Source organism: Notechis scutatus, chromosome 4, assembly GCF_049901735.1.
Source record: "Notechis scutatus isolate UNSWTSFEM ecotype Mainland chromosome 4, rNotScu1.2, whole genome shotgun sequence".
Taxonomy (NCBI): Eukaryota; Metazoa; Chordata; class Lepidosauria; order Squamata; family Elapidae; genus Notechis; species Notechis scutatus.
The window spans coordinates 29,431,992-29,453,893 of record NC_142012.1 but is presented as its reverse complement, the minus strand read 5'-3'; the positions used below and the strand labels follow the sequence as shown (position 1 = coordinate 29,453,893).

General features: G+C 38.9%; 1 protein-coding gene across 2 annotated transcripts in view; it reads right to left on the bottom strand.

The window, feature by feature from the left end:
* SLC10A7 (solute carrier family 10 member 7) overlaps positions 1-12,756 on the bottom strand; it is a 145,203-nt gene extending 132,447 nt beyond the window's left edge. Inside the window, exons 1-4 of one of the 2 annotated variants that reach the window (XM_026668776.2) lie at positions 11,947-12,756; positions 5,950-6,032; positions 5,163-5,299; positions 4,056-4,131 (exon numbers count right to left, since the gene is read on the bottom strand). In XM_026668776.2, the coding sequence (XP_026524561.1) occupies positions 4,056-4,131; positions 5,163-5,299; positions 5,950-6,032; positions 11,947-12,046 (396 nt within the window). In that variant the 5' untranslated portion in view covers positions 12,047-12,756. The remainder of the gene's footprint in view (positions 1-4,055; positions 4,132-5,162; positions 5,300-5,949; positions 6,033-11,946) is intronic. The other variant, XM_087963064.1, reaches the window with a different exon arrangement.
* Positions 12,757-21,902: the final 9,146 nt, after the last annotated feature.

The following is a 21,902-nucleotide window of genomic DNA, read 5'->3' as shown; positions in this document are numbered from 1 at the left end:
AATGGATAATGATGACTTGTGTGTTTTGAAAATTAATAAAACTTGTTTTAAAAAAAAAAAAGATTATCATGTTGTATGGAGTTAATGCTGGAGAGGGAGATAGAGAGGACGAAGGAGAGGAGGAGGAAAGGGAGGAGAGGAAAGAGATGTTCAAAGCATAAAAAATACTAAAACAATACACAAAGTAGAAAGACAGATAACTAAGAAGGATAGAAAGCTGCAGCATAAACTATGTCATATTGACTAGCTTTAGCTGTATGTTATTTCCCTTTCTTAGTCCATGCCTTTAATTTCTTTCCACAGTCTAGATCAGTGGTCGCCAACCAGTGGGCCGGGGACCATTGGTGGTCCACGAGAAAATTTTGGTGGTCCGCAGAGAAATGTCACCTCTAAAGCACCCCCCAAAGTAATCCAGACTGCGTGGGAACACAAGGCTGCGCCGCCCACATGGCCCACGGGAACACAAGACGCCGCCCACAAGGAACACAAGGCTCCACCCACAAGGAACACAAGACACCGCCCACATGGGCCACGGGAACACTTGTATTGTGAACATGAGGTAGTGAGGGGAGGGGGAAAGGGCGGAGGGGGGGAACTTGCCCCACGCACCTTGCCTGGCCACCGGGCTACTTCTTTCCGCTTCTTTCTTCTTTTGCTTTTGGCTGCATGCAAGGAAAGCAGCAAAAGAAATGAGTCTTTCTCCACCAGAAATGAGTCTTTGGGACCCTGCAAGGCATCCTGCTCCAAGAGGCTGTGCCGGCATGGGAAGTCTCAGAAAGACTCATTTCTGGCAGAGTTTGAGGGAGAGAAAGAAAGACTTCTGCTGCTTTCCTTGCATGAAGCCAAAAGTCTCTCTCTCTCTCTTTCTCTCTCCCCCTGAGAATGAGCTGGAGATGGTTTCCTGCGATCCCATGTAAAGAATGATCAATCGGTAGGAAAATTGGGGGGGGGGATTTTCCTGCAGACTTTTGGGGGGATTTTCCCAGGGTCTCTGGCCCGCGGGATTTAAAATTATAAGTTTGGTGGTCCCTGAGGTCCAAAAGGTTGGCAACCCCTGGTCTAGATAGTGCCGTTTTCCCTAAAAAGGTTATATATGTACTTTTATATGTAACTCTAAAGAAAATTAACCAGGGTTTGTTCAACCATCAGGGAACAGTCCTGCAAGATGACAAAGAACCTGAAGATTATTCTTCCGATCTCTGCTTTTCTCTTTCAGGTTGTTTCAGCAGGTTCCTGGTTAGTACTCAGAATACCTTTAAGGACTAAAATCATCTCAGTATGGTCCTTGAACATTTACCATTAGTCTGGCTTCACAAATGGGGAAAGAATAGTCAAGAATGAAATGAGTTTCCTTCCTTTCTCCTCATCGCAGATATGCCCTGGGAGGCTTCAGTCACAAGTTAATTAATACTTTTCTATCACTACAAGGGATAGAATTGTTTTATTATCAAGACTGCTCATTATATTCTCCATGGAATTACCCCAACTTTAAGAACTATGTATTTGGCAGCAAACAGCCTTACAAGAAAGAAATATGTGCAGATTTAACCATTTAAGTTTAACTGAGACTTGCCCTGGTGTGTGTCATGCAACCTCCCTGGTGACCACAAAAGTACATCCTGACTAGAGGATTCTGAATACATCAAGTAATGAAGGTTTCTACAAGAGTTGGAATATTGCTGTAGCCTTGAGTTCCAATATTTTATAGCTTTGTGCACACAGGTTGCACTCAGGCCAATCCCAGTTTCCTCTCACAGGTATATTGTAATACCGAAAATGCATCACAACAGACCTGTGAGCATGGGCATAAATAAAAACATTTCCAGTACACTTTAACCGATGTTTCAAGATAAACTGTTCCTCTAAGAAAATAGAGAAAATATTATCACAAAGAAATCAAAGCAGGCTAATAAACAAAACTTTCTATATATGAATTGATTTTATTCAAGAGCAGACTATTATAAAGATCCTGATCTTTGTGAACTCTTGTTTTTATCAAGAATGCAAAGGAGAAAAGAGATCAGCATATCTCCTGAACTATTCTTACACAATTTCAGAATCCACCATGTCCCCTATGAACTTGATATTTTATCCAGTCGTGATAAGTCTGTTAAAGCTATAATTTTAAATTTAAATGATGAGAGGTTTCATTTGTTTTCCAAGCAGAGATAGAACCTTTTAAAAACATACTCCAGCTGCTGTGACCTTGGTCTATGACTTAAAAGTTCACATGCAATAATTTACTTTATCCCAAGGGACCTGCCAAGGTTTTTCTTATAAAATGGTTTAGTATATCATTATACAAATGGTTTTAGTGTATCTTTATACAAAGCAATACCATATGAACTCTGAATTAAAAAAAAGATGAAATTAATGTAAATTTAAAGGTGTAACCAAATCTACAGGGAAAGCCTTTCAAAGAATGTGGTGAAGCCATGTCAAACTTGAAAATAATTAGCAAATCATGCTGTCACTATTAGAAAGGAAGCAGAGGTAATTGGCCATTGATGACAGTAACCTACATCCAGGATCCTGTCATTGATTAAGAAGGACTTAAGCCCGAGGACAGGAGCAACTATTTTCAGTCAATTAGATTCATAGAGTCATACAACAAGCTCAGACATAACACATGAAACAAGAAATATTGATATGCTTCACAATTCTTGTATGTGAAGCTATTCACATTAACTCTACTTTTAAAAAGCTGCACCTTTCTTTGGGCTGATAGATGAGAACACAGTAAAACAAGTGAATGAAAAACATTATAATTGCTCATTTATTTATTGAGGAAAATGATCCAAAGTTACATATTTGAGTGTGCAAAAGTATGTGAATCTCCTAGGATTATCAGTTCAGTTGAACATGAAGTTAAAGTTGTTTCAATCAACAGGATGAAAATTGGTACAAGTGTGGAAGATGTTGATGCTTACCAAGCAGAAAAAGATTGCAAAGCTATTTCCAAAGAGTTTGGACTCTGCCAGTCCCTTGTCAGGCAGGTGGTATACAAATTAAGGCAATTCAGCTCCATTGTTACTTTGTTCAGGAGAAGTCAACCAACCAAGATCACACCAGGAGTGAAGTATGTAATACTCCGATACCCTCAAAGAATCCTAGCTTGTCCAGAAGGATACCATAGTCAATGAGGTCAAAAGTTGCTGTGAGATCCAAGAGGGCCAGAATGGTTGCATTCACAAGCACATCTAGGAATTGGATAGTGACTAGGTATGCTGCTGATTTGTTCTTAAGAGTGCTTTGCCCAAGGTACATGACCTAGAACACAGCTGCTATTACTAGGTAGAAAGACCGCTAGAAACCATATGCTGAACACTTTCCTCAACTCACTTCCATTTTTGAGTTCATTCTACATGAGATTTCTTTGTATATTTTTGACAGTTCAAAAGCTAAGGCTTTTGATAGGATAAACTTAAGATTTTGGCTACAATCATCTGTGTCACAGCTCTCCCAAAGGTACTTTTCCAAAAATCAACTTATCTTTCTTGGGGGGGGGGGGTTGTTTCTCCTTGAAAACATTTTGCTTCTCATCCAAGAAGCCTCTTCAGTTCTATAAGACTGAACTAAAGCAGCTTCTTGGATGAGAAGTGAAATTTTTTCAAGAGAAAAAAAACCAAGAAAATATTGTTGCCTTTTGGAAAAGCACCTTTGGGATTTAAGATTTTGGGGGGAAAAAATCTAAATTTAAGAGAAGCAAAAACATAAAACCAAATAGAATATATGTCTGACAGAAGTGTGCAAGAAATATAAAATCTACATTGCTTGATGTACGAAGCAAACATATTGTTCTCCATAAGTTCTGTTGCTCTATTCTAGACAAATTGTTTTTTTTTTTTAAACCGTGGGATTCATAATAACCTATTTGCTGCAGGTACTGTTAAGATACCGGAAACCAGAACAGATATTAAAATAGATATTAAACAGAAACCAGAACAGGTATTAAAACAGATATTAAACAGATATTTAAAATGTATAGTATTTTTTTAAAAAAACATGTAATTAAAAAAAACAAATAATGAGAAAACAAAACATAAAAATCTTACCTCATTCCCCCCAACAGCTTTAGTTAAAATCACTGCTGAAGATACAGGCGGAGGCATACAGCCTACTGTCTGTAAACTAGAGAAGGATAAATGAATATAAATTTTATTTTTCTAATTAATCTCTAAATGTTCGATACAAAAGGGGGCATAGCTGTGTACTACTTGCTAAATGACTAATTTAAATATAAAATGACTTCTGAATCTTCTGCTTACAAATAGCTGATCAAATGTCTCTGAATAACTTTCTTATTATTTATTAGCAATTGTACACATTGGAAATCATCTAGAAACATTCCATTGGACAGAGAAAAAGTGACTGGAGCATTACTGAGGCTCAAGGTACAATTCCTGAACACTTTCACCATTCAAATTTTATTGTCCTCAACTGTTCAATGGCCTCCAAATCTACTACATTGAGGAATGTATAATCATTCCTTTCTGGACATGATTCTAGACATCACAATAACTTCCTAGATAAACATATGACTTTCTTGTTTCCATTTTCAGAGAAATACTATATATAATAAAAAAGAATTCTACATTAATGTATTTTCATTCATCAATTATGCTACCCGTTTGGCTAGTTCCTGACATTTTTGTTGAGGTTGACACTTCTTACTTTTCCATTTTCTATGACTACTAGTTAGTTAAACACATTTACATATTAAATAAAATTCAAAGTTATGAGTAATAGTGACTATAAGGGACTTCTCAAGTCACCATATTTTAAATGCAAGGTGCTGAAAAAGAAACCTCTACATAATTGTGTTTTACAATTCAGTATGCTATTTCATGAACACTCAACAAGTATCCTTCTATTCTACCATGACTTACTGTATTCTTACTCCAATACTCTTTGTAAGTGGTCAGCAAATATAGCACAGGCATGTTAAAAAGAGACATGAATTGTAAGTCCCTACATATAAAATTTGTTGCCAAGCCTTTATATGTGGAATAAAAATTCTGAAAGAGTAACCTAACAGCAAGCGTCAAACCATTAAGCGGCACAAAAAAAAATAAGTTCACTATTTTTTAAAAATACGCTAGCATTACTGGAAGTGCATTACTGGGAGAGCAGCAATAAATAGTTCACTGCTTAAAACATACCCTTTTAAAAGCCATTCATTTATAGATGTAATAGATAGAAGCTGAAGAAATAGCCATATAACTGTTGGGACGAATACAAGTGTGAAGATCTGCACAAAAAGATGCAATTTTACATGCATCAAAGCACTTGTCAGCTCCTGCAAAACAAAAGAAGAAAAAGGATGCAGTTTTAACAGCTGAAGTTAGTATTGCTCAAATTAGTATCATTAGATACTGTACATTAGCTGCACATATTTTCAAAAAATCTGTTTCTAAATTTAGTAAATAACAGGTTGAACTCACAGTGATATACACAAATATATGACATGACATTGTCTACAATAATTAAGTACAAATTGAATATTTTTATTTATTTCATTTTTTTACTTATTCATAGACTTCATTGAAAGGATTTCAGTCAATTCTTGCACAAAAAGGGGAGGGAAATCATGGCTATATGTTTGGAGTGAGTGGCTGTGCTGAAAAGCCTTAAAATTATATCTTTGAGGATTAACAAGAAGCAATCCAAAGCTTGTGCTCTTTTACAATACAGTCATCTCGAGACATGAAATCTATCCCACAGATTTTGCTAATATCAATTTTAAAAATAGGTTTAAAAAAGAGACCTAGCAACTGGGGAATTCTGAACTTGAAGTTAAAAATGAGGAAGACTGACATACAACTAACAGTGATAATGTCGTCATTTTAAAATGTGGCCCTACTACCAGACTCTTAAAATAACCTAGAATTTTGTTATTATTTAAGTAACAAATGAATAAATAAAAGATGAATATTCAGTTTGTAGTACCTCTGTTTTCAGGGATAGCCCACTATTGAAGAATATAGCAGAGACAGCTACATATGTGATGGTGATTTCTGGTTTCAGTGGTCCTGGAAGAGAAAACACATTTGAAGCAAGAGTAAACAAAAGCAACAAACTTCTGTAAGTCTTCCCTTTAACATTTATAGACGGATATTAAGATATTCTCTCCAACTGTGCATTCTATAGAGAAGTTTAAATCAGAATTCTCTCCTACTCTCTCCCTCTTCTTCTTCCCTCCCTCCCTCCCCCCCCCTCTCTCTTTCTCTCTCTCTCTCCTCAATCTAGAACTTGTTGCAATTGGCTGCCTTGTCAAAACTAACAATAACCTTGTGATTAAGAGCAATAGATGCATATAACTCAGTAACGGCAGCCATAAGGTCTAGTTCTCTAGATGGTTAATTATGTAATTTTCATTTCATGCCATCTTAAACTATATTTGCAGTAGAAAGAATAAGATCTCAAGATCTGGACATGCACTTTAAAGCAAGTTTCTACTAATTTTAGCCATTGTAGGTAATCCTGAAAGTCCAGATTCAAAGAGAAAATAATGTCCATTTTACATGAAATGAACCTTTGGTCACGAACATTTCTGACCATGACCAAATCGGGTTCCAACTAAAAAATCCACAATTTTCTTTTTGCAGCCGTTTTCCCCTTCCGCGCCATTTTTTTTTTTTTTGTAAGCACCAAATTTCCAAAATTAGGTTCAGGTCATGACAAAACCGGGCTAGGGCCAAAGTTATGGAACGAATTATGGTCACGACCAGACTGTATAATAAAGAGATTGATGTTTCTACAAAGCAGGTACAGTAATAGCAGATGGTAGTAAAAGACCCAAGTTTCTTTGTATTCTGCTGTTTAAGAAGAAAAGTTAGGTAATTGTCACACCATTATTCACTAGAGGCTATATTTAGAAAGGAACAAAATGTGGGGGAAAGACATGACTGCCTTCTGATTGGTTTTAAATTTCACTTCACATAGGAATCTGCAAAATGCCATACATCTTTTTTTTTTAAACAAGTTTTATTAATTTTTAAAACACACAAATTATCATTATTCATTACATGTTTAAACCTTTTTTCATTGTAAATTTAACAAGTCAGATAAATTATGATTCTGTTTTAAACCATTTCCATATAACATACAAAAACCTCTTATTCAATTTCTCTTTACTTCTCTTTACTCTTATTCAATATCATTATTATTATTTCATCTATTTCTTTCTGACTTAGTTACCATTATTCTCATTCTATATTTCTACAAGTTTTTACTAATTCTCCCCCAAAAAAACATATACACACAACACACAAAACATAAAAAAATCTTTTTGGAAAGTAACTTGGACCCAGGTATCTCTCTCTTCATGGACTTCAATTATATTCATGCTCATCTTACATATCATTACTTATTTTATTTACCATTCTAAGCCTTCTATATTAACTTCTCCACATATTTCACCCTTCTTAATTCTATCTTAATTAATCATCTTAGTTTGAATCATTATATTTGTATCTTTTGTCCATTTTTTATCATCCCTTTGTCTCATTCCTTATAAGGAAGAAGAAAATAAGTTTCTCCTGAAATCATTAATCAGAGTATGATGCCTTTCTATCTCCCCTAAGTTAATCAAATTAATCTTTAAAATAATATCCAATACCCAATCCGATTTTGCTTGGTACATTCTATCTAACTAGTACATCCAAAATAATTAAGTACATAATTAGACAATAAATCCAAATATTAAAAAAAATACTATAATAAAAATTTTATAATAACATCAATACCATAATCTTATTAAACTCTTTAATTAAAACAGTATTCTAAACCTCCCCTATTATTAAATTTTAAAGCCAATCATTTTTAAACATTTTAACATTTTAATCTCTTAACTCTTAAACCATTACAATACTACCATCTCATCTTATGTACCTTGCAAAATCTTTTTAAAAAAATTATACTTTATCCATTATCCATAAAAAATTCCTTTTTTTCATTTAATTTCAAAACATTGTAGCTTTTCTCCACCTTTTCCCTTTCTTTCTTCTCCCAACAAACCTATCCTTTCAGCACCATCAAACTGCCGCTTTTTTCCTCTTCTGGCAGGTATTATTCAGAAAGTCATACTTTTCAGGAATTTTATTAAATATGTCTTAGAGTCCTAGGAGCCAAGAAAAACTTTCTCCTCTCAAGCACTTTCTCCACTTCCTCCTGCGCATTCTTACCCGGCTGCCAGCTTCTTTGTGGCGGCCATTACGGACCACCGCTGCACCGTCCTGGGAAAAGGGGTTCTACCGGCGGGAGGGGGTCTGCAACACCCCAAACCCCTCTCCGGATCCCCCTACCTTCAGCTGCCCCTGCAGGGCAGCCTAGCTCGCACTCCGCCTGGGTCGGAGCCCCAGAAGCGGCTAGCGGCGAGGATCGCGCAGCTTCGCAAATCCCTGCCGCTCGCGGGGCCGACAAACCGGAAGTCTAAAATGCCATACATCTTTGATGATGCAAAAACAGGGTAATAGGTACTCATCATATTTATGTATCAACATTACTGGCACCGCTTTTAAGTTCTGATAATTGGGGAAGAAAAACACCAATGTTTTCTTGGCAGCCAAAAAGACCCTTAATATTTCTCAAAGTAATGCAGGCTGAACTATTCCCTCAGGCAGTTCTCAGTACAAGACCAGAAAACACACTATTAAAATGAAACATGAGGAGCACAGTTTTGGCACCTTGATACTACAATAATGTGAATAGTTAGTTTTTTAACTTTTTTCCCCCTTAGGTTCAGGTTTGTTGTATATGATCACTGCTTGCATTTTACGAGAGGCCAAATAGAGGACAATTATTACAAAATATTATAAAAGTCAGTACTACTAAGTCAAACATCTGTAGGACTAAAGGCCCACTATCATAGTTGTTCAGGAATCTCTAATTACAAAGACATCAAATTTTGAAAGATATTTTTGGAAAGGAAGAAAGGGGGTAATCAAAAGCCTATTTAAGAGGTATTATTAAGGTAGCCTACTTGTTGAAGCAAGGATGCAGGCTGCATTTGAAAATGTTTGTTACTAAATAAAACAGAACGGCATGAACTTTTCTAAAGAATATTTATTTAAAAATACGTTTTAAAATAAATCAACATATTAGTTAGTATATACTGACTTCTCACAAAATCCCCCCTTGTAGGAACATTAAAGAAGGTGAATTTGTCTATTATGGAAAATAGAAAATTCTACATTCACTTGATTTTGTCTCGCAAGAAATGAATGGAATCTATAGAATCTATGGGAAATAATCACTTAAAACAATCTTGGGAGATTTATTTTGAGGCTATATAACTTTTATGCATAATAATTCAAGTTCCTCAACTATACCAACATAAGAATCACTAATTAATCACTAAATCACTTAAGAAAAAAACATTAATTTCTCATGAGGTTTTAGAAAAAATGGTATACAATACAGAAACATGCTAAAGAAGCTGATAGATGGCAATTCATATCTTACAATTGTAAAGGTAGAGTTTGGGAAACATACATTTTTAAGACTATTTCTCACCGTCAGAATGATCTCTCTACCAATCAAAAGTTTACAAATAATTGTAAAGACTGTAGATAGTAAACACTACAGTATATTCAGTGAGCCGTTTCCCCTTCTGTCACAAAACAGGAAATGCACTAAGTACACATCACAGGCACAAACATAGGTCTCACAATCTGATTTCAGTACTGCATACTATAGTAGATAGTGTCCAACATTGTATATAACTTAAGGGCTGCGTTACCTAGAATGAGGTTACCTGTCCTGTTAGATCAGAAAAAGTTCCACTGCATGTGAAGTGAGGTATTATGGACAAGAAGTCAAGCTTTATCAACTGTAGCCTCATAGAACACTTCGTTTCTGACCCTTTTCTGTTGTTGCCATAATTTTCGCTGGAGATAGTTTGATTCCTGGATCTTAGAAGCCTAAGGCAATTTTTTTTCAGAAGTGATTTGCCAAGGCCTCCCTCTTAGAGCTGAGAGAAAACAACTGGCCTAAAGTCATCCAGCTGGCTTAGTGCCTAAGGAGAGACTAGAACTCTTGGTCTCCTGGTTTCCTGTCTGATGCCCTAACTATACCAAACTGGCTCTTTACTAAAAAAAAATACATTAATAAAGTTACTCTTCCCCTTTGTTGTGGCTATTGTATTATTTTGATTTTTTTATACACTGCTGCTTGAGATTCCTTTGGCTTATCCAAAGTGAAAAGATAGAGGTGGTATATAAACTGTGATAATAAAAATAGAATAGTGCAGGTGGGTGTCCTGTATACATACACACAATATAATGTATGTAAACACAAAATTTAACAAAGTGACGCCATCCGTTTGGTTATCTAAAAAAGGAAATTCTGTTCTCTCCTATAATTAGAAGAAAAAGAAGTTCCGGTAAAAGTTTTCCCAAACAGCAGGACAACAGACATATGTAATTCATGTACTGGACTTCACACAGAAGAAAAGTGGTAATTATCTCCAATTAAAGAAAAATAATGTTCCATAGGAAGAGAGGATTACACTTATTATCCCAAGTTGCATTAACACATCAGAGTTAACACGTTGTTTAAATGTTGCCTTCAGTCAGCCCAGAATCAATACAAAATGATCTCAAAGTTTATAGGTAGATCTATTACTATTGGAAGAATTAACAGGTAAAATAAGAGTTCAAGGAAGTGGTTAAAACATAATGCCTATTGATAAGCATGACCTAATTTAGGAACAGCTTATCAAATTTGACAGCCATTTACGAACTGTAAATCTCTATCGCTTGAACGACTTTGAAGTTTCTACACTTGTTGCATATCCTTAAAGTCCTGTAAGTGGTGCACTACTGCTTGCTCTTAAAGGGGTGTGTGTGAACTACTGCTTGCCCTGAAAGGGTGTGTGTAAACTAACTGGTGGGGGGCTACTAGGTGCCCTGAAGGGGTTTGTGTAAACTAACTGGTGGGGGGCTACTAGTGTCCTGAAGGGGTGTGTGTAAACTACTGCTTGCCTTGAAGGGATGTGTGTAAACTAACTGGTGGGGGGCTACTAGGTGCACTGAAGGGGTGCATGTGAACTACTGCTTGCCTTGAAGGGGTGTGTGTAAACTAACTGGTGGCGGACTACTAGGTGCCCTGAAGGGATTTGTGTGAACTAACTGGTGGGGGGCTACTAGTGCCCTGTAGGGGTGTGTGTGAACTACTGCTTGCCTTGAAGGGATGTGTGTAACTGGTGGGGGGCTACTAGGTGCCCTGAAGGTGTGTGTGTGAACTACTGCTTGCCCTTAAGGCAGTTGCCAAGCTTGGCAACTTTAAGCCTGGTGGACTTCAACTCCCAGAATTGCCCAGCCAGCATGACTAGCTGAAGGATTCTGGGAGTTGAAGACCACAAATCTTAAAAAGTTGCCAAGTTTGGAGAGCCCTGCCTTAAGAGGTGCGTGTGAATTAACTGGTGAGGCGCTACGGCCTGCCCTAAAGGAGTGCGTGTGAACTACTTCACCCCTACTTCGACAGCAGCCGAACACACACACACGAGTTGCCTCTTCCTGCAACTGCAGCCGGATCCTTCCACGCGGAAGTGGTGTCTCCCAGCGCTCGCTGGCGGGCCGGCCGGGCGTGCAACGTGTCACCTCAACTCCGTCCGGGAGTTTTGAGTCCGACCTTCTTCCCCTGAAGGCAGAACCCGTGCTCTTCCCAAGGAGGGACGGTAGGAAACCCATAAGGAAGAGGAAGGCAGCTGGACTCCAACGGCGCTGCCCCGTTACGAAGGGAACACTCTTGCATTGCTCAGGCAGAGACAACCCCCCCCAGTCCTACTGAGCCCCGATATTTTTTTGGGGGGGGACGGACAGCGGTCGGAAAGGGGGTTCAGCTCCGACCCGGGGCAGCAGCCCTGCCTGTTTCTCTTTTGGCCGGCAAACCAGTGAGCCCCGAGTGTGAAGGGGGGGGCGGGAGCGTCCCCGGGAGACTTACCCCCCTTCACCCCAAAGGCCGGCTCCAGCTTGGCGACGGTGATGGCCAGGACGATCCCCAGCATGAACCAGTCCTTCCTCAGCCGCTCCAGGACGCCCATGGCAGCGGCGGCGGCGGCGGGGCTGGCCGAGAGGCTTGGGCGGCCGCGAGGAGCGAGGGAAAGGAGGGCGGGGAGGAGAGTCGGTCAGGACTTCCCTCGGGCCCTCCTCCCGCACGGAGCAGCTCCGCAACGGTGCCGCCGGCCGCGGCCAAACCAGTCAAACGCCGCTCCCGCCGCCGCTGGGGAAGTCTCCGGTGACAGGCGCTCTCTGAAAGCCGCCATCGCTACCACGCGACCGCTAATAGACTCGCGCGCGCTTCGCCTCGCTCCGGAGCAGAGGTCTCCAACCTTGGCTACTTTAAGCCTGGCGGACTTCAACTCCCAGAATTCCCCAGCCAGTAAAGCTGGTTTGGGGAATTCTGGGAGTTGAAGTCCCCTGCTCTGGAGGGCAAGACGGCGGCAGCAAGCCCGCCTGGCAGGACCCCGGAGGCCTCAGCAGCTAGGACTTTCTGCCCCCGGGGGAGAGCCTCCCGGGAGACGCGGGACGACCCCAAGCGGCGCCCAAACGCTAATCCGAAGGAGCGCCGCCGCCGCCAGAACTGGGTCCTAAGAAGAGCGCCGCAGAAGCAGGCTAAATGAAGGAGCCCACCCCGTGTATTTCCTCAAGTTGGACGGAGGCGCTTGAGAGGGCAGCAATTCTGCCCCGCTGCCCGGCTTCCTCGGCGGGTGGCCTCGGCGGGTTAGCCGAGCCAGCGGCCGGGAGGAAAAGGAATGTGGGAAAGGTCCGGAGGGGCTGAGAGGAAAGGGCTTGCGCGCCTCTTCGAAACTTTACGTCCGCTCTGTGACGACGCCACGGCGTTTAAAGCGTGAGAACGGGCCGGGGGGGGCGGGGCGGGGGCGGGGCTAATGCTTTCAATTCCTGGCGTGAGACGCGTGTCGCGGGACTCGCACTTCGGGAGGGCGAGGAGAGGGCTAGGGGTTGTGTGAGCGCGCGCACCTAAGCGACCGATGATTAAAAAGCGGCCGGGAATTATTTCCCTTTTGAATCGTGGGGGTACTACTTGTTGGGATTTGTTTTAATATTAGTTACCCACTGCTGAGAGATTTTCCTTCCTTTCTCCCTCCCTCCCTCCGTCCTGATGCGATCTTTCTTTCTTGTGTGCGTTTATCCAAGAAGATTTAGAGCTTCTTTGTAAGAATTTCATGTAGGGAAAGAGAGAAAGAGCTGCAGGAACAGGTAGGTTTGGAGAGGAAACCTCCGTCCCTGGTTCTGCCTCTGAAGTCTCAGCCGGCCTCTTGACTCCGCCGTTTCTGCAGCCGCACTTTTAGCCTTGATCCCTGGGGGTTGGACGACGCAATTCTGACTCAAAACCTCGAAGTAGAGATTATAGTTTATTGCGCCTGCATGCATGTGGTTTATTTGCTGTCTCACTCCTCATGGCAATTTACATGTGACAAAAAGAAATAAAATGTAAAGGCGGTAACAGAAATATCACAATATCAAATAATATAGAACGGTGCTACCCATTAAATTGGCCATAATGGGTTATAACGTCACGAGGCCAGAATTATTAATTGTTCAGTGGAGAAAGGACACGGATGCACTGTGGAAGCTCCTGCAAAGTATCTTCTGAGAGGGCCGCGATGCATTCTCAGGCATTAGGAAGAAGTTTCTCCTGGCTTCATTAGCTCCTCCTTTCCTGCTCCCCATCTTAGGTATAGGAGTGACAACTGCCAGAGTTCCCAGTCAGGATGTTGGGCAAGGCTGGGCTGCAATTCTGGAAGTTCCAGTTTCAGCTTCTGAAGGACACCAGCTCATGGTTATATTTGCTGATCTCCCTTGTCAAAGATTTACTTTTATCACTCATCTGTTCTGTTTTACCATGGTTGCATAATCTGATAAAAGCAACACACCCTCAAAAGTGAAACACTATTTCATACATTTGATTTATTAAATTGAACTGTCTATTTAAATAGTGGTGCAGTCCAATATGCATTTACAGAAATGCATAGTTACCTGACTTCAAGGATAATTTAATCCCTGTTAAGATTAAGATGATTAAGATACTTATGTATATTCTGGTGTCTTGTAGGAAAGAGATGTTATGACGCTCCAGAGGTTGCTGAAGTACTGTTCTGTAACTGTAGCTAGCACAGGAGTTGCAACATCCTCATTACTGTGCCTAGCTAATTCCTGGTGGATACCAGACAAGTTTTATCTTAAGAGAGCAGATGCTACACTGTTTATATTTAAGAAATGCCTGTTTAGTCTTTAAATGTTAAAGAAATGAAATTTCTTTCTATTTAAGAAATGCCTATGTTTACTCTTACATCAAAGATTGCCACAATGCCATTGCTATCATCAGGTAAGAGCTACTTTGAGATGCTTTTCTTTCCCCAACACAGAAGTTTGCAATATAGCTAAAAGAACATATTCAAAAGCAGCATTAATAAATCAAATATAGTTTTTGCATATCTGTCCAGAAGCAAGTTCCACAGACTCCCACCATAAAATAAGTGGTGTACAGCAGGGATCCCCAACCTTTTCGACGCCGCGGCCCGGTTCCGGCGTCAGCTGGGCGCCGGCCCGGTTCCGGCGTCAGCTGGGCGCCGCCATCTTTTTTGACGAAAATCACTTCCGGTGACATCACCGAAGTGATTTTTCGTCAAAATGGCGCGCTCAGGGTGAGCTTTTTCGGGTAGAAATGGCTTTCTACCCGAAAAGCTCACCAAGCATGGCGCCGCCATCTTTTTGAAAAATTGCTTTTTTACCAAAAAGATGGCGGCGCCCAGCAACCAGCGGCCCGGTAAGGCTTGTTCCGCGGCCGGTGCACGGGTCCGCGGACCGGCGGTTGGGGACCCCTGGTGTACAGGACAGCATGAATGAGAAATTATCAGGACTATTGAAAGAGACTAAGCAGAATCTCTGTAATATTTAACTTGGAAAGGGATCTGTTTCTTATTGCTGAAGTCGCACGTTTTAGCATTGGTTTATCTGCTCCTGCATTCCTATTTATTTTCTTAATTCTAAAATTCAGGATGTTTCCTGTTATTTACGTGAATGACATCCAAGACCCTATCTATGCTTAGCATATGAATGAGTCTTTCAAAATAGACCATTGAACCACAAATTAAGCAGCCATATTTCTGTCTAAGATGGTAGGATAACTTATGAAGTTATTTTATCTTTCTGTGTATCATGCAAACAAAGACATTAAATTGCTTTAATAAATCACAGAAAAGCATCCTGTATGGTTAGAACCATTAGCTTCTGTTCTTGCCTTTCCAATTGATGTGTGAGGACCATTCCTTCTCAGTAAGGACATAGGCATCACCTACTGGTTCTGAGCATTGCATTCCTAACTCCTCCCCAATAAAGTACGTAACCGGACAGTGAGAAAAATCTATTCCATCCTTTTGAATTGTTTTCATTGGTCCCAATAGCCCTTTCCCATCTCTCATCTTGGAGGATAATTTTTTCAGCTGCTGCTCTGCCTTTTTATACTCCATATATGAACTAACTTTTCCACAAAACTGTTTGAAGCCTGCAAATAAAGCAAGCCACTGAAATGTTCAGTAATGTGGTACGTAGTTACAAAGTACAAAAATGAAGAACTAATAAAGGGGGAGGATGAAGAAGTTATGAGGGGTCCTTGGTGCTCTCAGCTTGCAGATGTTTCATTACCCAAACTAGGTAACATCATCAGTGGTAGTTTCCTATTCACTAGCACTGATGATGTTACCTATTTTGGGTAATGAAATGCCTGCAAGAAAAAAGCAAGCTCAGAGAGCACCAAGGGCCCCTCATATCAATCCTGAGTTGCAAATAGTCTCCTTTATGAATAAGTTAGTTTCCACGTTTTTTCCCCACTGGATGGAAAAGGCAGGTGTTTGAACAGATCTCCTCTCTTAAGCTTATAGAATTAAAATCAACCTTGTGGAGCTACAGGATAATTTCCAAGGTCTTGCTTGTTTCTTGTTTATCTCTTGCATTCATATGGCTGCCATCTCTCAAAAAGCAGCCCTGGACAGCATACAACTTGTAACATTTTCATGTTAGTAAGACAAGAATTTGGAAGGCCGTCACTTGGGATAACTGCTGGGGACTTTTGCATTCACAAACTAGCCAGCATGTAGGTCATTGGATGCCAAGTACAAGTACACCAGAAGGTTACTCTTCCTGTATCCACAAACGCAAAGGTTCAGTATTATCTCTTCCTAAATTTGTCTTTGTCTTGGCAGAAGTCACGTTTTCAAGCAAAGATCGGAGTTGCAGTGGCATATCGTGTTTATTTCCTAAGAAAAACATGTGAATATACAGTTGTGTACAAATGGATGTGAAAAGTAAGGCAAGAAGCCTGCAATTGCAAGAATGGTATCCACAGATATAAGGAGACGCCTGAGGGTCATGTTGAGGATCGCAAGAGTTGCTGGTCCAGGGTTGTTCATTTGGTTCATCCTTTATGACAAAACAAACAAATCCATCTTGTTTAGAAATGGATGGGTGACTGGCAAACCCCTTGGTGCTTTTTGCTATTCTTCAATACTGTTTTAATAATAATACTGACATTTCTGTACAGTCAATTTGGAAAAGAGCATTAGCATTAATGGCTAATTCAGTCATTTCATCAAATATAAGCTGTTGTAGAGAGCCGAGCCCCATGATTCTGTAACATCTGCCTTTCCTTTGGGAAAGGGCACACCTATTATAAAATAAAGACAACTTAATCTCTTATGATTTATTCTATTTCATTATGTATGAGTTCCTGCCGAATGAGATTTCTCCGAGTCTTGGGAAAATATATAGGATCTTCTGTACTACACCTGGAAGTCAGTGGACTTATTTCAATGTTAAATAAATCTCTTCCAATCATAAAATACCATGTCCTTGGCTATGTATGCCGTGCTTCTTCTATCTCCCTCTTCCTTCAAACTCATCTCTGTGTGGATTAACTTATTCCTATTTCCAACCATAATTTATCAGGTGTTGTATGCATTTTCTCATATTCAGTATGGCAATCTTCACCTTTTTAGCCTTCCTACACACACTGATGTTTTACAGTCCCACTGTGGTTTAAATGGTAAATTTCTTGGGAGAAGAAAGTTTTCTCTTTACCTATGGAGCTCCATAAAACACAATATGCACTGATAGCAATGTATGAAATACTAATACAATTATGATCTTGGCACTATAGTTGGGCCTTTTGATTAAAAGATATCCATAATATGGAATTCTGTTACTAAAGTATTGTTACACATTACGATTTTGATCTTTGTGTTCCACTACGCTTAGTCACATGCAAGTTTCATCTTGACTTGTGGCTTAGTGCAACAAATCCAGCCAATTAGAACATAGCTGGTAAACTCAGGTTAGATAGGCTGTGATTCAACATGCATTTTGTTTCATCACATTGCTTATCTCAACAGTTTAATAATCAAGCCAAACACCATTTAGGGTTAGGGTTAGATAATGTGTGCCCATAATTTATATTTCAGCTTGTTTATACCTGTTAATCTTTTACATGTTTCCCTCTCTGATAGCCCAGAGCAGGGGTGTGAAATTGACATTGTCACGGCGATGTCATGTGATGTATTGGGACTTTTCCCCCCTTTGCTAAACCGGGCCTAGGCACGGCCAGCACGTGATGCATCCGACCCATGGGCCAGGAATTTGACAGCTCTGGTCTAGAGCTATTTGATATGTTGTTACTTAGCTAATGTGGTTAAAAATGTTAATTCACTAGATGTTTATTTGCTGACAGGCCTAGTTAAAGTCTACTCTATTAAGAATGATGTCTAAAGAACTGTCTTGATAGTGGCCTGACCTTTACATTCGTATCTCTTTGATTTAATTTCATCTCCATATGACATTCTTTATCCTCATATAAATAGCGAGCTAAACGATTTTCATGAATGCTGTGGGATTTTTAAATTATATGGTAGTGAGTATCATCCGATCATGCATTGAGACAGCAGAGATTTCAGAATAAAAGGAAGCCCCCCACAAGATAAAGATGCCTCAAATGAAAAAAAGAGGGGAGTAAATAATTTAAATTGGGAAGAACAAAGAGAGTCAAAAGGAACAAGATAAAGAGATGTATTAATTATAAATGCAGAAGTTGAAAAAGAAATATAGCAATATAAGAGCGAAAGGTTACAACCCATTTTGACTTCTCATAAGTATTAAATGGTATAATTTTAAGTTTTCTCAGCCTCCGAGGGAAATGGGTCTTGCTATTTTGCCCCAGGAAATTAGTCAAAATTACATTAAATGAGAAAAAAGTGTTCCAATGTCTGCTGAGAATGTGGCATATTTGAAGAAGTATCTGCTTTCATATCTAGCTTTACCCATATATAAACTGCTTTCCTAAAGCTGATACTATTGAGATATCTAGGACTACAATTTCCATTATGTCAAGCAGCATAGCTGATGACCATATTGTCACTCTGGCTTGGAAGCAGTGGTCGTTATACATAATAGCAACAGCACTTAGACTTATATACTGCTTCATTGTGCTCTACAGCCCTCTCTAAGCTGTTTACAGTCATCATATTGCCCCCAACAATCTGGGTCCTCATTTTAATGACCTCAGGAGGATGGAAGACAAAGTCAAGCTTGAGCCAGTGAGGATTGAACTCCTGGCCATCCGCAGAATTAGTCTGCAACACTGCACTCTAACCACTGCGTCACCATGGCCCTTAGAACCTGCTAAATTGGGGAAATTGAATTAATTTGTCAGTGGACATGAAGCACTCCTGCGATCATAGAGTATATATAGTTACTCAGAAAATCCTGCCCATTGACACATACGTTAATAAAAATCCCTGCGATTGTGTTTGGGAAAAGGCAGTCAAGATGAATGAAAATTCCTAAAGGAGATATTAAGTGGACAGCTGCAAACAATTATGATGAGAAGAAAAAGTGGAGGACAGCTAAAGAAGTCAAATGTGAAGATCTTGGTTTGCTTGATTTATAAGTAAGATGTACAGGAAATGGAAACGGAGTCAGGCCCCAAGAGGAGGTGAAGTGGAGAATTTGCTCAGATTAAGCTGATATTAGTAAGGAAGCTAATAATAAGAACAACAAAAAAAGGATTATTTACATGAATTCAAAAGAAAAGGATCAGAAAAGATTCCGTGTATCAGCTGCTCAATGAAGAAAGCAAAAAAGAAACACAAAAATGCATAAGGTAATAAAGAAAAGGCAGAGCTTTTCCTATTTCAGTTCCGTCTTCTGCAAACAAAATCAAAAAATGTTCCACCAAAAATTAAATATTAAGACGAAGGAATAAAACTGAAGTTAGAGACTTCATCAGGGAATAGGCCTTTACTTGGAAATAATTTAAACCAGAGGTCTCCAAACTTGGCAACTTGAAGACTTGTGGACTTCAATTCCCAGAATTCTCCAGCCCACAAGTCTGAAAGTTGCCAAGTTTGGCGATCCCTGATTTAAACCCTCAGCCTTTGGAGGTCCTGAAGGAAATAATTGAGGTTCTGTCTGAACCCTCTTTTACAATGGTGTGAAATTGATGTTGGGCACATCATGATATTGTGCATGTATTGTTTTTCATGCTTTGATGCATTATTTTTGAGAAAACCTGGAGAACCAGCATAGTACTAGACAAGGAAGGAACAAATATTGTCCCTGACTTCAAAGTAGGGGAAAAGAAGATACAGCAAATAAGTCTGATATTGACATTTGGGAAAATTTTAGAATAGGTCATAAAGAGATTTGATATGTATGCATCTTGAAAAAAATATAGTAATTATCAGAAGTCCACATGGATTTGTCAAGACTGATTTACCCTATTTTTGTTTGGGTTACTTCTTTAATAGATTGTGGGAATTCTATAGATGTTGTCTATATTTGACTTCAATGAAACATTTGACAAAATATCCCATGGCACACTGAAAAACGGCTACTTAAATGTGGTCTGGGTGGCATCACAATTAAGAGGATACTGTCAAACTTCCCAACTAGGACTCTGCAATAAATAAATCACAAATCTCTTGATATTTCTCAACTTGGCTAAGTTTCTCTGTTAGATTTGGCAAAAATCTCACAGATACAACTTGTCTTAACAAAAAAAAAAAGAGTTATTGACGATAAAAATAAAAAACACAAGATAGTTGATTCCCCACAGCCAAGTAAGAAGTTATCCATTTCTTTCTTCTGTCTCATACATCAAACTCTTGATGTGGTACTTGGTTGCCTTGTAACAGAACATTATATATTTGCATAACTGCCTCTTTGACCTGACAAGAGTTATTGCATAATCCTCACAATTATATAGCTGGCTTGAAATTCAATCCTTTTTAACAATGATTGTTCATCAAATCATTGTCAAGTGGAGTACCACAATGATTGCTATTCTGTTCTTCAATGTTTTCTTTAATGACTTGGCTGAGGAGGTAGAGGGAATGTTTAGCATATTTGCTGATATAAAATTGGATGGGATAGTTAAGCAATATAGCAATAGCAATAGTACTTAGACTTGTATACCACTTTGCAGTGCTTTACAGCCCTCTCTAAGCGATTTACAGAGTCAACACATTGCCCCCAACAATTTTGATCCTCATTTTACCCACCTTGGAAGGATGGAAGGCTGAGTCAACCTTGAGCCTGGTGAGATTCAAACTGCCAAATTGCAGGCAGCTGGAAGTCAGCAGAAGTAGCCTGCAGTATTGCATTCTAACCGCTATGCCACCATGGCTTAACCTAGAAATAAAAAGTCCAACCCATTGTGATAAGTTATAGAAAAGAACTGAAGATTAAATTTGATACAAATACGTTTTAAAGACTATAAAAATATTGCAAGAAAGCACAGGCATATGCACATACACACTATGTATAGGTACATGGCTAACAAATCATGAATATCCAGCAGACCAAAAATGTAATATAGTTTGTTAATGGTATATAGAGAATATTGGTGACTAAAATGTTCTATATACCATTAATAAACTATAACACATTTCATAACCAATATATAGTCAATGGATGTTTCTATTGAACAGTCAAAATGTTTGATTAACATAATTAAAATCAATAAGACAAACAAGAAAAGCTATAAATAGTACTTTTAAAAATTGAAAATAAAATGTATATTATTCCCATTTAAAATATAAACTTGAAAACCCATGGCATGCTGCATAATTCCATATGTAGAACTGTAGTCCAGGAATTATTTCCAAGATTAAATTCTACGTCAGATTTAATTTTTAAATATGAAAATTCTAAATAGCCTATAATTTTATTCTAGATGTTGAAATATATTCCCACAGTTTAATTAGCCATTAATTAACAATTTAGAGAACTGAAACAATCAGAAAAAGCAAAGATGATGGAACTAGAAACTAAGCCAAATGTATAATCACTAAAATGTAGAATATATTTAGCTTTGATTATACGAATATGATTTATTCTTTCTTCCATTTAATCATGACTAATGCTCAAAGACTAGACAGATCCCTGCAGTTTTTTTGGCAAAAGTTTCAGAACTGATGTGCCATTGCTTCTTTCTTAAGGCTAAGAGAAAGTGAGTAGCCTTGCAATAACTTAAACAATGAATTTAAGTTATTGGAAGACAGATTAAGAATAAACATTTAAAAATTAATAAGATAAATAAATAAATAAATAAATAAATAAATAAATAAATAAATATTAGAAAAAGTCAGGTTCTACCATTGGTTCTGCATAAGATGGTGCATAAATGCCCCATTGTGCCTACTGTCCCTGTCCTATTGTCCCCATTTATTTGTACGTATTTCCTGTATTCTTACTCATGTTTATACTTATATCTATTACCTTGTAAGCGGTTGACAAATCAAATAATAAATAAACCAGAGAGGTAGTGGTCTCCCCATTAACAGCATGTGCTCAAGAAGTCTAGATTTAATCTGTCTGTCCTGCATG